The sequence below is a fragment of the Pangasianodon hypophthalmus genome, chromosome 1 (genome assembly GCF_027358585.1).
Source record: "Pangasianodon hypophthalmus isolate fPanHyp1 chromosome 1, fPanHyp1.pri, whole genome shotgun sequence".
Classification (NCBI taxonomy): domain Eukaryota; kingdom Metazoa; phylum Chordata; class Actinopteri; order Siluriformes; family Pangasiidae; genus Pangasianodon; species Pangasianodon hypophthalmus.
The window spans coordinates 22,405,223-22,420,696 of NC_069710.1; the positions used below are offsets into that span (position 1 = coordinate 22,405,223).

General features: G+C 37.5%; 1 protein-coding gene across 1 annotated transcript; it reads left to right on the forward strand.

Annotated features, from left to right (window-relative positions):
* The first annotated feature begins 2,370 nt into the window (after positions 1-2,370).
* On the forward strand, positions 2,371-3,620 carry fabp4b (fatty acid binding protein 4b). The gene is made up of 4 exons (XM_026939973.3): positions 2,371-2,580; positions 2,809-2,984; positions 3,054-3,155; positions 3,308-3,620. Exons 1-4 carry the CDS (start codon positions 2,511-2,513, stop codon positions 3,359-3,361), a joined length of 402 nt encoding a protein of 133 aa, XP_026795774.1. The 5' UTR covers positions 2,371-2,510; the 3' UTR covers positions 3,362-3,620.
* The last annotated feature ends 11,854 nt before the right edge of the window (positions 3,621-15,474 follow it).

Here is a 15,474-nt window from a genome sequence, read left to right on the forward strand (position 1 = left end):
GAATGAATGAATGAATGAATGAATGACTGTTAATATGATTAACTATTTACTAGCAATAGTTATATTTTTAGGACAAATGTTTGATGTAAATCATATCTGACCAATTAAAACATTGCTGTGAGCTGTGTCATCAGACTGGCCCCTGGACACAATCAAAACCAACGCAATGACATACATTTCAGACCTCTGTGTTTGTAGGTGTTTACACAAAAGGGCTAAAGCGTTCCCCATTCTTTCAAACAGACCCACACACTGGTTGCCTTCACATCACTTATGGCACATAAACTAAGGAAGAAAGGCTTAAAAGCTTGAGCCATAAAATCTTTTTCTGGGCAGATACAGTACATCATGTATGGTATTTTGTTGTAAACACATAAATATCACTAGTCATGTCTGAAATACAAAGGATGCGCAAAACTTCCCTGCTACAAATGCTGAGCAATTGTCTTTAAGGATGTGTAAGTATACTGTGAAGCTAATGTAAAATACTTTCAAAAGTCTCTAAGTTGCTTTTCTGTTTCTTCTTAATGAAATGATTAAGCCTCTGAACTCCAAGGACCCATGAGAGGGTCCGGACATACAGTACATTCATCATTATCGTAACTACATGCTTTTCTTTAGCAGTTTCTCTTTAGTTACTGAACACTTCAATTCAGTTCAAAGCAGCTTTACTGGCATGACCAAAAATAGTACAATATTACCATAGCATCAGGGAAAAAAAAAAAAAGATTGAAGATTCAAGAACTTTATTGTCATATGTGCAGTAGGCCCACACACTGAAATCATACTTTGTTACACACCTCTGGATGGTGCATAAAATTAAGTAAACTGAGAAAAACACAATATATACAAAGATATACACAATATATATATATATATATATATATATATATATATATATATATATATATATATATATATAAGAGAATTTAAAAAAGTCCTGTGAGACAATGAGCAAAAAAATTTCCAAAATAAATAAATAAAACAGAAAATATCAGCAAGGACAATAATAATATAACTGACAAAATAACTGATTAACAATAGTAAATAGCAGCAGAAATATGAATAAAACAGTACTAATTGCAGTGATTATGCATGACAATAATAGGAATATGTTGCTTGAAGATACATTGCTTTAAGATAACTAAATAATGGACTGACTGGAATAAAAGCTCCTGTGTCTAGTTGGCCTAGAAGTGTGTCCTCATAGACTGAGTAGCCTAGCCACTTAATGCACCAGTGTGCTATACTGGTACACTGGGACAGCAATCACAATACGAACAATTGCTGTCTCTGTCTCCAAAATAAATGCTCATAATTGCAACAGTCAGAGAATCACATCCCCATCTTCCTATCTATTCTTATCATCTATACCAGTGCTTGAGCATTATTAAAAGCGCTACATTTCTAATAAATGATCATTGTCCATTATATTGTTTTTAATATTGTTTAACCTGTCAACATGACTTGCAAACAGAAATGGTTAACCTCTAAAGCTTAATTTGAATATATACGCATATTTATTGTACCAAAATATTGCTACAGACTTTAATCTATATGTGGAAAATGTGTTGTTTCATTAAATTTATTAACCTCATGAGAATGTGTAACCCAGCCAGAATTGCTAATCCAGCATGCTTAATAAAATTCCTATAATCAGGATTAGAGCTGGCTACATTCTCACAGCATGACAGCTGTACACTGTGTGAGATATGCAGTGTGTCAGTCCTACGTCAGCCCTGACATGGCCACTGGGTGTCATAAATCAACCCATAATGTTAATACTGTATTGTAAAGTGTACTGTACAGTTTCATAGTTCTAACTCCAGAACTGATACCAGTTTTAAGATTAACTACATGCAGCCTTACTGGCCAGACATAAACGTTTTTGTCATTTGCCAAAGGTTTTGCTTGAAAGGTTTTTATCAGACACTTAAGCCTTATCGAATCCCTTTATTCACTTTGATTCTTGATTATTGACTCATTGGTTCCGAGCAATGTATTTCTCAATAACTGGAACTCGTGGAGTTTCTGTGCATGCTTTCTACGTGTTCACCTGGGTTTCTTCAAGGTTCTCTTGCTTCCCCCAACCTTCCAAAACATACCTATAGGCAGATTGGCTATGATAAATGTGTGTGTGTGTGTGTGTGTGTGTGTGTTTGTGTGTGTGTATACAACTGTATGTAATTCAATTCTTTTGAGAGAGTAGTGCATAATATATATTGAGTTCTTTCTACATGTTTCATAATGTGACACAACTAGTGATTTATGTTCCTATTTCTACACACACACACACACACACACACACACACACTAATACCCCACCCTTCTTAAAAAGCTGGGGCCAATGAAATTTTTCCACCTCTAGGTAGTGGCCTGCTTACGCTGCACATGCCTCTCTCTTTAATTCCTCTAATATATGCTCCCCAGTGTTCAAATCAGCATTAGAATTTTACATTAGAGAACACCACACAGTCTTGTTTCACTCATATTTATAAAGCACTGTGAAAATGGACCAGTTCCAGGGTACATGGAAATTAACTGCAAGTGAGAATTTTGATGAATACATGAAGGCCATAGGTAAGTTTTTTCTTACACTATTACATACTAAATTAAAAGTAAATGGATGTTTAGCACTTTTCCACTATAATCACATATCTAAGAAAGTGTGCACTTGTTTGCATTGCCCAGGTTTTAGATTTTTTTTTTGTTGCTTTCAGTAGTTTAGGTCTGCTATTGCACCTGCTCCCTTCCTGATTCCCATCACCATCCTCTAAGGATTAATTGATATAATCTTTGGATTTGCAGGTGTTAGTTTTGCGTCCAGGCAAATCGCTAATTTGGCCAAGCCAACTCTGTTATTCAGCATGGATGATCAGGGGCTCATATCGATGAAAACCACAACTACTTTCAAGACAGTGGAAATAAAATTCCGGTTGGATGAGGAATTTGTCGAGATCACCGCAGATGACAGGCAGGCAAAGGTAGATTCCACAAACCTTTAAAAACTGCAGGTTTTACTGTATATTCTTCCAATATGCATCTTGTTTCAGACTGTTATGGGACTGGTGGATGGTAAACTCATTCAAACACAGACCTGGGAAGGCAAGAGCACAACGATTGAAAGAGAAGTTCAGGGTGGGAAATTGATAGCGGTGAGTAAGACTGATTGCCTAATTTGAGGTTGATGCTTCCCTTTCTGTCACATGCCCCTGTTTACCAAATGTTCCAGAGGAATGCAGAAGTGTGTGTGTGTGTGTGTGTGTGTGTGTATGTGTGTGTGTGTGTGTGTGTTTCTTTTCTTTAGAAATGCATCATGGATGACGTGGTATGTACGAGGACGTATGAGAAAGATCAGTGACCCACTTTTACAGACCTGCTGAAAAGACAATACCTGTATCCTAAATGGCTACATAATCCAAATTAATGTACACATTAAATATGATATAACAGCTTCTACGCCCCATGCAGTGCCCTCACTGTCCAGGAGGGAGCGGAAGTGGATTTCAGTGAAACATCCAGCTTTCAAGAGCTCATTTTTTTAAATGTTGTCTATTAAAACTCATTGATCTAATTGTTATAAAACCAAGCAAGATGTCAATAAAATTGAATAAACTATGCATGATGTTTGATTTTATCAAAGTAATTCATGCACACACCCAGCAAATATTAATTTGTTTAAAATGCACATTGAATCTGTAGCCATGCAACAGCTCTTGAAGAAAAAAAAAAGAAAGTTCATATAAGGTCAAACGAAACTAGAGTGTTACTCATCACTTTATTACACATTAGTGCCAATGATATAAATCATATATCACGTTATTTATGCTTAGCGCTTTGCAGCAAGCTGGATTAGGAGTATTAGGAGATAAAAAACATCTGTTTAGTGTCTACCTATCTGCAAACCAGGATACAAGGAGAGGATTAACACATAAAAGATCAGGTTTTCATACAGAACCTGTAGGATTAAGGGCAGGAGACCAGCGACTTGTAATTAGAAGAATGAGACAGAATGAAACCAACCTAAAAAAGGGTCTCTCTTGAACAATACAGAACAAAGCATTAAAGCAAGCAGGCTTCCACTGAAATGATGAATGTCATAATACCTGGCAAATATTAACACTATAAAAGTAATTACTGAGAAAATGACTAAAATATAGGAAATAAATGTAAGGAATAAAACACTTCGGGACCATTACTACCCAAAGCTGATATTTTAAAAATAAAAAAGTCGTGTTTTAATATAACAACCGGGGCGCCGTTATGATTTTTGGGCCCCCTGACAAATTTCTACTCCGGGCCCCAAGTCCCCACCTCCCCAATTATCTGATGAAAATATGGGGTTCTGCTGGGCCCCCTGTCTGACCAGGGCCCTTAGAATCATCCCAACCTCCCCCGTTATGACATCCCTTATAACAACACATCCCAAAGTGTTTTATTTCTTTTATACTGTAGCAATTTGCCAAGTATTACAAGTTTTATTTTATTAATAACAACACAGTGTTCTTTTTAACCCTACATAGTTACAGTTAATGTTGTGGAACACTTACTTACTTTTTCTCTGAAGTTGATAAAAAAAAATGCAGCTTGTCATGTTTCTGAGAAACCAGAAAGCGCAAAGACCTCTGTCCTGATACCTTCCCATGGATGAAAACTTACTGACCCTTAATGAGCTTCACCATATCAATGATTATATGTTTTTTCTTCATTAAATGACAACACAGTAATATACTTATTATTATGCTTAAATTTTGCAGAGGTCCTACCATATAAATTCCTGTGAAATGAACCATACCATAGAAATGATAACACAGTAGAATGAGCACATTAATATAAATCTTGGATTTGACATACAGCCAGAGCTATTTTCAGAGTTGCTGTTATAGAAAACGAATATAATGAATCTTCTGACAAAGTTTGACAATTCAAAAGTCCTGTCATATAAATAGAAAATATTAAAATATTACATGTAATATAGGTGAATATTACTAAACAAGATTATTATTAATCATTTTTTGTATATTTTACTCATAGAATCAGATATTCATTTATTAAATAATTTCCCAAATTCTCCTGATTGTTGGAAATGTATTCTGAAAAACTATATACCACTTGACTTTCATTTTGAGGCTGGGAAGTTTCAGTGGCAAGATTTTTGCAGTCCAATCAATGTAAAGGATATCATCTGACCACTAAGTACCCCTTCCCACCTAAGCATGTGATGTCTTAATCTTTAGCAGTCTTTAATTCAATGGCCCATTGAATTAAAAATCCTCAATAACCCTGGATTAATATTGATTTGACCCACTTGAAGGTAGGTAACAGGGAATGCTTTGTAGATTTGACCCCTCAAGGACCTATATTCTACCACCCATGCAGTCATAATCTTCATTTCATTATCATTTGGAAAAATACCTATTAATGAGGTTTCTGCTGTTTCAGTTTCTTCAATTTGAAGAATTTACCTAGAAGTACAGTAGCTTTGATTTTTGTAATAATCAACATAATTATGATAATTTGTAACAACCTCTACTCCACTGCATTTACAGAAAGTCTTCTTTTGCCCCAGGATTTCCACTAAAGTTTTTCACCATTTTCAGGAGGACAAATATGTGGCTTCAGCTATGAAAATGGAAGTCATAGTGTGGTATAACCGTGACAATAAACCGCTAATGGTGCTGTAACACAGTTTCACACAGCTTTTAGAGAAATGCACTTTAAGTTCCGGCAACCCAATTGTATTTGAGTTTATAACAATTCAAAAGCTTAATGATTATTAATGATTATTAATGATTATAATGATCTGAATATAATAACACATAAATTCAGAGACACTGTTTCCACATTATTGGTATACATAAAAGAATTAGAGCTCCAAATTATGGACTTGGGCCTTACATGAACTATACAAAGAATTTGTTTTTTGCTAATGCTTCTGTGGAGTCACTGAAAACAGATTAACATGGCTTAATGAAAAAGTGAACAGACTACTTGTCATGTCTTTGTCTGTTTCCACTACGAACTCTGTCGCCCAGAATCCTCCACAGCAAAACACTTCTACATTCAACTCCATTTCCCATCAGCCGCAAGAACTACAAATGTTGTCACATGACCAATACCCATGTTCATGTTCACCAGACTTCTAAACACTTGATTACAATCACTAACACACACACACAACAGCACACAAGCGCTCATTCATTGCGAGGTCTTGCTCCTGGTGCATGCTAGTGACATAAGCCTTTGTATTCTCGGTTGATCTAATGGTTTTAATTATAGTTTGTTTGACTACATTTTTGAATACCTCTTTGGATTTGTCTTATTGTGTTTAATAAACCTGCATTTGTATACAACCTGAACCACCTCCGTGACACTACTCAGTACAAGGCACTCCTTTTATAGATTTTAGGTCAGTTTTTTGTGGCACTTTCATGATTCAATAGCTACAGAATGTTGGATGGATACAAGGGTGGATGAATGGATAGATAGATGGAAGGATTTTGGGATATTTATATATCTCAATATCAATGAAACTGACAACTTAATAAAGAATACAGCTTAATAACTCACTATTCTACTCATAATCTCAACAACACATGCCTTTGACCTACAGAAATTCTTTAAAAAGGCATATTCATTCATTCATTCAATCATCTTCAGTAATCACTTTATCTTGTTCAGGGTCATAGTATTACTGGAGCCTCTCCTGGGAACAATGGGTGTGAGATGGGAATAGACCGTGGATTGGACACCAGTCCATCACAGGGCTTCATGCACACACACTCACACACACTCATTCACACCTAGGGCCAATTTAAGGTTGGCAGTCCACCTACTGGTATGTTTTGGGAGGTGGGAGAAAACAGAAAAACCCTGAGGAAACCCACATGGGCACAGGGAGAACATGTGAAACTCCACACAGGTCAGCATCGACCCAGGAGCCCTGGAGCTGTGAGCAGGCAACACTACCCGCTATGCCACTCTAAACAGGTGCAGACAATAAACTATTAGATTTCAAACCCCTCAACATTAGGTTCTTGACATTTTAAGAAAAATGAAATTTGCTGACTTTCTTTTGGCAATTTCTGCAGCATGCTGACTGCTTAAAATATTAAACAAATCACAGTTTAGCCAAGTAGTCTATTATTGTTCATTGCTGAATTGTTTAAAGAGTTATCATCTTATTTGGCAGCTTGGTAATTTTACCAAGTGGTTCACAGCAGATGAATAAACCCTATAACATGGTTTAGGTTACAAAACAAAATATTTCTAAAGTAAATCTTGGCAGTGAAATAAATCCAGTATTTTCTCCAAATCAATGCCTTCCAATCTTGCCCTGCTTATGGCAAAAAACGCTCATGTTGTCAAGTCCCTACAAACAATCCCTGTGAAAGACATGGCGTGAGTTCACATATAAAATGTTCACCTCTACTGTTCGTATAATGTCTGTGTACATTAAGTGTAGCCATACACATCCTAGTTCACTTAACACCTTTGGACACATGAAACGAATAGCAGAAAAGGTGAACAAGAGCCAGTGACTATTATAAACATTGTTGTGAACAGACTGTCCTGCAAATATAAACACGACTTTAACTCTGAGAGTACTGATCTAAACAGTGCTGTTTTTACCCTGGAAAGAGTCTTTATAGTACAGCAGTAGCTTTCTTTTTGGCAGTGTGTTCACTCAAATTAAGGTGTATTTGGGATTGCTTTTAAACATTAACGCAGCACTGCCATCTTGTGTGCCCTTTACGCACATACACACTGTTCAATTTGCTGATTTTTACAATCCTTGAAATGTTTTGCATGATTAAAATTAAAACTTGTGATTAAAACTTTCTAAGCTGGGTTCTGACAGTCTGTAAGTAGAGTTGTAATGATAACTGGGCTATTTAAAAACATGGCCAATTCAATTTCAGCAGACATTTCACAATATTTTATACAGTATGTTCATCTATGGTCTCTTTACTGTCTTGTGTCAATTGGCAAGAACTAACCACTGGAGGCACTATTTGCGAAGAGTCAGTCTTGGACCCTGAAGATTGTCTGAAGTGTTGAAACTCAATGATCATGTGTTAAATGCAGTGGCAAACCGAGGCCATAGGTTTTGGTGTGGCCACTTGGATCATGAGCCTAATATTTATGATTCATTTATGTATTCAATTCTTGCTGCTACAATATTTATTATATACTGTATATAGTCTTTATAGTCTCTACCCGGCTGCTACTCCTTATGTTTATATTTACAGCAACTTATATTGTTACACTTTTGCACTACTGTCATCTGATTCACTTTCTACTAGAACCGTGTACTAGTCAGCGCTGCACTGTAACTTACTGTGCCCATTGTCTTGTTTTAGGTAGTTTTGTACTGTCTTGTGTTGTCTGCACATGTCTGCACTGTGCACTTTATGTAAATATACAGTATGTAGTCTTCTGTAGTTCTGTGTTTGTTTTATGTAGCACCTTGGTCCTGGAGGAACGTTGTTTTGTTTCACTGTGTACTAACTAGCTGTATATGGTTGAACTGACAATAAAGCCACTTGACTTGACTTGATTATGTTAGTTTGTCCAATTACTCTTGAGCCTGTGAAAATGGAAGGACTCTGTAAAAAATGGCTGTAATTCCTAAACGATTAATGCAATACTTTTGTTAAACCCCTTGAAATGTAGCTGAAAGTCTACACTTCAGTCACATCTTGATTGCTTCATTTCAAATCCATTGTCGTGGTGTACAGAGGTAAAATTACGAAAATTGTGTCACTGTCCAAATACTTATGGACCTGACTGTATAATACACACACCCACACACACACCCCACCCACAGACTCACCATCCAGGAAATGGAACATGGCCAGACTGGTTTGAGCTGCCAGGAAGGATATAGTAACTCACATAATCACTCTTTACAACTTTGGCTCACCCAAACTGGACAGTTGAAGAATAGAAAAAAAAACTTGGTCTTTTTCCAGTCTTCAACTGTCCAGTTTTGGTGAGTGTGTGCCCATGAAAGTTTGATATATTGTGCATTCTGAGATGCTTTTCTGCTCACCACAATTGTGCAGAGTGGTAATCTGAGTTACTGTAGCCTTTCTGTCAGCTTGAACCAATCTGGCCATTCTACACTGACCTCTCTCATCAACAAGGCGTTTCCATTCGCAGAACTGCAGAACTGCAGAACTGCTGCTCGCTGGATGTTTTTTATTTATTGCATCATTCTGAGTAAACTCTAGAGACTGTTGTGTGTGAAAATCCCAAGAGATCAGCAGTTATAGAAATACCCAAACCAGCTACCAACACTCATGCCATGGTCAAAATCTCTAAGATCACATTTTCTCCCCATTCTGATGGTTGATGTGAACATTACCTGAAGCTGCTGGCCCGTATCTGCATTATTTTATGCATTGCACTGCTGCCACATGATTGACTGATAAGATAATTGCATGAATGAATAGGTGTACATGTGTTCCTAATAAAGGGCTCCAGGGACCCTGGTTTGAGCCAGAGATCAGGTTACTGTGTGTGGAGTTTCCTCCGAAAAACATGCTGATAGGGGGAACCCAAACAGGATGTATTCCCACCTTGTGCAAGTGTTCCCAGGAGGGACTCTGCTTCCAGTGGGACCTTGAGCAGGAAAAAGCAGTTACTGAAGATGGTGATTTGGATAAATATTAACCAAACTTTTATTCTGATTTGAAGACTGAAATGCTGACTGTGCAAAACAAGGAGTCAGCACACACACACACACACAGACAGTGTGTGTGTGTGTGTGTGTGAGAGAGAGAGAGAGAGAGAGAGAGAGAGAGAGAGAGAGAGAGAGAGAAAGACAGACAGAGAGAGAGGGACCGACAGAGAGATAAAGAGAGAGAGAGACAGACAGAGAGAGAGAGACCGACAGAGAGATAAAGAGAGAGAGAGACAGACAGAGAGAGAGAGACAGCGAGAGAGAGACAGAGAGAAAGAGACAGACAGAGAGAGAGAGAGACAGACAGACAGACAGAAACTTGACTTTGACAGTCCCTTATTTTAAACAATTCATGATGTGTCCACCATTTTTATATCAAATAAATAGCATTTTTAAATGCCTATTTAAATAAATAAATAGATAAAAAATTAAGTAGTTAAATGCGTAAGTAAAAAGGTAGATAAAACACAAACGTAATGATTAGAACACCATAATAATTTGCTTTAAAAAATCAATTAAAACCTTATTTATACAATAAGTTTCTTGGAGAGACATAAACATTACCTGTAAAAGCATTTCATATAAGAGTAAGTGCTTCTGTTAAAAGGTTAAGATTAATGATTCATTTTCAACACAACATGAAACCTCACCCTGCCCCCAAACCTTACAGAAGTCCTGCAGTCTGTGCGTCATTTTCGAGTAAGAAAACTCAACTCTGAGTCTGGCCTTCAAAAGGGCTTTTAGCATCACTTCTGGGTTTAGTGTTCCACTGCCTTTTATTTTGTTTTGTTTCGTGTGAGCCAGGTAGCTAGTCTGGCCTGACCTATTAAAAAATTGAGCACGAAGATTTTTTCTTTCTGTGCAACTGAGTATTTAGGGCCAAAAACGAACAGGTTTTCTGTCAGAATTTGACCCATCTTCCCTAGACAGAGAGAGAGAGAGAGAGAGAGAGAGAGAGAGGGAGAGAGAGAGACAGAGAGAGAGAGAGACAGACAGACAGACAGAGAGAGAGAGAGAGAGAAAGAGAGAGACAGACAGAGAGAGAGAGAGAGAGAGAGAGAGAGAATTGAATTTTAACAAGACTTTTATTACAAAAAAAAACCTCTCCTATTCACAATACACTCCTACAACACAGTAAGTTTAGGTGGGGGGGAGGGGGAGGAAAAAAAAAAAAAAAAAAAAAAAAAAAAAAAAAAAAAAAAAAAAAAATCACAAAGTATGCATAAAAATCAGTTCACCCTCAAAAACAGAGCACAGAGCCTCATTACAACACCAAATACATTTAAAAGTGACAAAATCATCAATGGACTTATAATAAAGAAAATCAATCAAAACTCTTGACTTCACCAAGTTAAAAAACAAGGCTACTATGTTCTGATTTAAGTTTTGTTCTATTTTCTTTTTCCTACTTGTATAAATGGCCAGTTTTGCTTGGCCTAAGACAAAATTCAGTAGTTGACAGACAAATCTTTTCTTCCTCACATATTTGTACCCCAAAATAAAAGTCTCTAGAGAAAAGGTCTCATTACAACTCCTGAAAACATTACCTACAGCTAGAAATAGAGGTTGCAATCTACAACAATTCATAAAAGCATGAAAGATGGTTTCTCTGTCAGAACAGAAAGGACATGTAGAAGTAACCTCAGGGTTTAGAACTGAGATAAAAGCATTGACCGCGACAGCACCATGAATAATTCTCCATTGCAAATCACCTGTTCTCTTGGTCAACGGTGGTTTATACAAGGATCTCCACTCAGGTCTTGTGTTTTGATCCAGTTTAAAAACATCACGCCAGGGAGTATCAACTTTCCCATTTAAAACCTTTTTGCTAAAAACCAAAACACAAGACCTGTACAAAGATTTACCAGTACTTAAAAAGAAGTCTTTACACAGAGATGTAACATTTTCAATGAAAGGAGATGTAATCCCTTCAACATTTACAGACAGTAGTAGACAAGGAAAAGAGTCTTTAGGATCAGGAACTCGGGAACCAGCACAATACTCTGCTAGCAAGTCCATTTCAGTTGTCTTAAACGCCGCTTTCCATTTCATGAGCAACTGGGTAACCAGACGAATAGACCTGATTCCCAAATGTTGAGCTAATGCTGCTTTGTTCTTGAAATCCGGCCCTACAGTGTTCAGTAGCTGACTCAGAGTAATAATGTTGTGTTCAATCAGCAACCTACTAAGTCCAGGGAAAAAGGAACTGTCTGTTAGGTCCAACCGGGAGCCACAGATTAAAGGCTCCTCCAGTAACCAATGAAGAGAATGTGATTTTTCTGGTCGTTGAACAGCAAAGAGACTCCAAACTTTAAAAATGTTCTTGTAAAAAATTGGCAACGTGGAGGTGTCCAGTTTTAGGGGATCCATCAAAAAAAGTGCTTTGTCCAGCCCCAAACCTGCAAAACTACGTAAAATCAGGCATGAAACAGCACGCCAGCTAAAACGTGATGGTCCATCCAACAGTCTTTGCACAAACTGCAGACGAAAGGTTGCAATTCTGCTCTGGAGATGAATTAGTCCTTGACCACCTTCCTCCTTGGGCAAGAACAGAACATTTTGTGAGACCCAATGTAATTTATCCCAAAAGAAGTCCACCAGGGTAGCCTGGATTTTTGATAGCAGCTGCAAAGGAGGATCTACACAGGCAAACTTATGCCATAAGGAAGATGCCACCAAATTATTAATAACTAAAATGCGTCCTCTGTATGACAATTTTGGGGACAAAGACTTCCATTTTTCTAGGCGTCCTTTGACTTTTTCTATTAAACCTTCCCAGTTTTTCTGCACTGTTGTGTCATTGCCTAAAAAGACCCCCAAATATTTAAAACCTTCTTTTCCCCAATGTAAACCAGCAGGAAGTTTCGGTTTTCCACTTTTCCAGCTTCCTATCAGTAGTGCTTCACTTTTATTCCAATTTATATTAGCAGAAGATAAAACTTTAAATTTTCCAAGCAATTCAGATAAAACCTGTACATCATTTTGCTTACTGATCATAACTACTATATCATCAGCATACGCTGATAATAAGAAATTGCCATCACAGTTTGGCAAAGATATACCATGAAGTTTCATTCTTATTTGTTGTAACAAAGGCTCTATGGCCAAAGAATAAAGCATACCAGAAAGTGAACACCCCTGTCTGATACCTCTACAGGCTCCAAAAGGAGCACACAAACCACCATTGACCTTGAGAATGCTCTGAACATCACTATAGAGAACTTTCACCTGATCTATAAATTTTTTACAAAAACCAAAGGCTTTCAAAACTCTCCATAAATAAACATGTTCAACACGATCAAAGGCTTTCTCTTGATCCAATGATATTAAACCACAATCTAGATTTAGCACCTTAGAGACATCGAGAAGATCTCTAATCAGGGAAACATTATCAAAGATTGACCTACCAGGGACACAGTATGTCTGGTCAGGATGTATGACCTTGTCCATAACCTCTGCCAACCGATTAGCTAAAACCTTAGAGAGCAGCTTGTAGTCACTGCACAGGAGGGAGACCGGCCGCCAGCACTTGATGTCCGTCAGGTCACCCTTCTTGGGTAGGAGAGTCAAGACTGCTCTGCGGCAGCTCAACGGCAATAGCCCTCCGGCTAAACTGTCATTCAGTACCTCCAGCAAGTCTTCTCCAAGCTCTGACCAAAATGACTTATAGACGTCGACTGGCAGGCCATCCATCCCTGGTGCTTTTCCCAGCTCCATACCTTGGAGGGCCTTCCAGAGTTCCCCCATGGTCAAGGCACCTGAAATCTTTGCGTTAACTTCCTCTGACACTTGAGGAAGGTTGTCAAAGAAATCACTATCATGCCTATAATCTGGACTCAGTTCATTTTTATATAAAGACTCGTAAAAAGTGACTGCTCTCTTACGAATGTCTTTGGGGTCAGTCAGCAATACCCCAGATTCAGAACGTAAAGCATGAATAACCCTGTTCTGTCCATTTTTTCTTTCCAAACTGAAAAAAAACCTTGAGGGTACATCCATCTCATTTACACTTAAAAAACGTGACCTGACCAGAGCACCCTGTGTTTTAACCCCTAGTAGATCAGACAACTGAGTTTTCTTGTTTTTTATAAGAGACTCCACATTACTTTGATTCCCAGGCAAGTGAGCCAATTCTTGCAATTTTAAAATATCAGTCTCTAAGGTGTTCAAAGTCAGGGTTATCTCTCTAGTGATATTCTGGGAGTATTGTTGACAAAACTGTTTTATCTGAACTTTCCCAAAATCCCACCATTGCTGCAGTGTTCTAAAAGAATTCTTTGTAGTTTTAAAAACATCCCAGAAATTTTTAAAACTTTCTTTAAAACACTTATCATCCAATAAGGTGGTATTTAGATGCCAATAAGCACTCTTTGGCTTAATAGAGTTTAAAAAGATACAACACTGCACCATACTATGATCTGAAAGACATGATGGGATAATAACACAACTCTGAACAATACTACCATGATGTTTAAAAACATAAAACCTATCCAGTCTTGCCAATGAAATCGTGTTATCACGAACATGGGTCCAAGTGTATTGTCTTTGTTCTCCATTAAGCTGTCTCCAAATATCAATTAATTCATGTGTTTTTGTTAGCTGAACAAGACGTTGACGTGAAGGTAAATGGGGTTCAATGTGATTTCTATCCAAGTTGGACTCTGTGCAATTAAAATCACCACCCAAAAATAAATATTCATCAACACCAACATTTTGTAAAACAGAGCACAAAGTATTTAGAAATAGCATTCTTTCAACAGCTGAAGTTGGTGTATATACACAAATAAAAACAAATACAACATTTTCAAAAGAGGCTCTTACTTTCAAAAGTCTCCCTTTAATAACCTCTTCAATCTGATAAGAGCGTGGGCTGAAACTCTTAGCAAAAAGAATAGCAACTCCACCACTCAGTGAAGTATTGTGACTTAGAACAGCAATCCCATTCCATTCTACTGCCCAATCAGCAGCATTATTAACATCAGTGTGTGTTTCCTGTAACAGAGTGACATCAATTTTTTTCTGATAAATTACTTCAAATAATGAAGCTCTTTTGTGCATATCTCTAGCACCATTCAGATTCAGGGTAGCAACATTAACATGACACATACTTAAGGAAAAGAAAAAAATCCCTGCCCACAGGAACATTCTATTACAATACCTGGCATTAGGCTTTCTCACTGTCCTCATTACTGAGCTCAGAGTTAAGTTTGCTCAATGTCTTTTTCAATCGATAAACCTCTTTATTTGTAAAGGAGCCCTCCATCATGAAGCACCTTGTTTTCTCAACAAACTGCTTTATGTCAGGAAAGTATTCGTTAATGCGCACTCCTCTCTTATTCTTCGTAGCTCTGAGGAACAGTTTAATGTCATCTACCTCATAATGACGTCCAGAAAAATCACTCTGAGAAAGACTAACACTCGAATCAGAAAACTCACTGTCACTTTCCGTTTCATCCTGATCACTTGGCTCGGTTATATCTGCTTTCTTTGCATGTCTAACAATCGGAGCTTTACCAGACTTCTTTCTTTTTAATGGGACTTTAAAATCTGCCTGCTCTGTTTCCATTCGACTGTCATCATGTACATTACTCACAGTAGATTGCAAGTCATTGTGGAAAGCATCGTTTAAAAGGATATCTGTCTCAGTAACGGCTATCTCCGCCTGAGCATTAGACACTTCTACACCAGAAACTGTGTTTTCAGCTGCTAATTCTTTAGCATCAGTTGGTGTGATCACAGGTAAAGCATCATCATTCTTATCCTTCACTACTCCTATCCCTGATACA

Excerpts from the sequence above, each read along its gene's own strand:
- fabp4b (XM_026939973.3), top strand. The coding sequence starts at position 2,511 with ATGGACCAGTTCCAGGGTACATGGAAATTAACTGCAAGTGAGAATTTT. Across the intron at positions 2,581-2,808 it reads TGAATACATGAAGGCCATAG|GTGTTAGTTTTGCGTCCAGG; the intron begins GTAAGTTTTTTC and ends TTGGATTTGCAG. Across the intron at positions 3,156-3,307 it reads AGGGTGGGAAATTGATAGCG|AAATGCATCATGGATGACGT; the intron begins GTGAGTAAGACT and ends TCTTTTCTTTAG.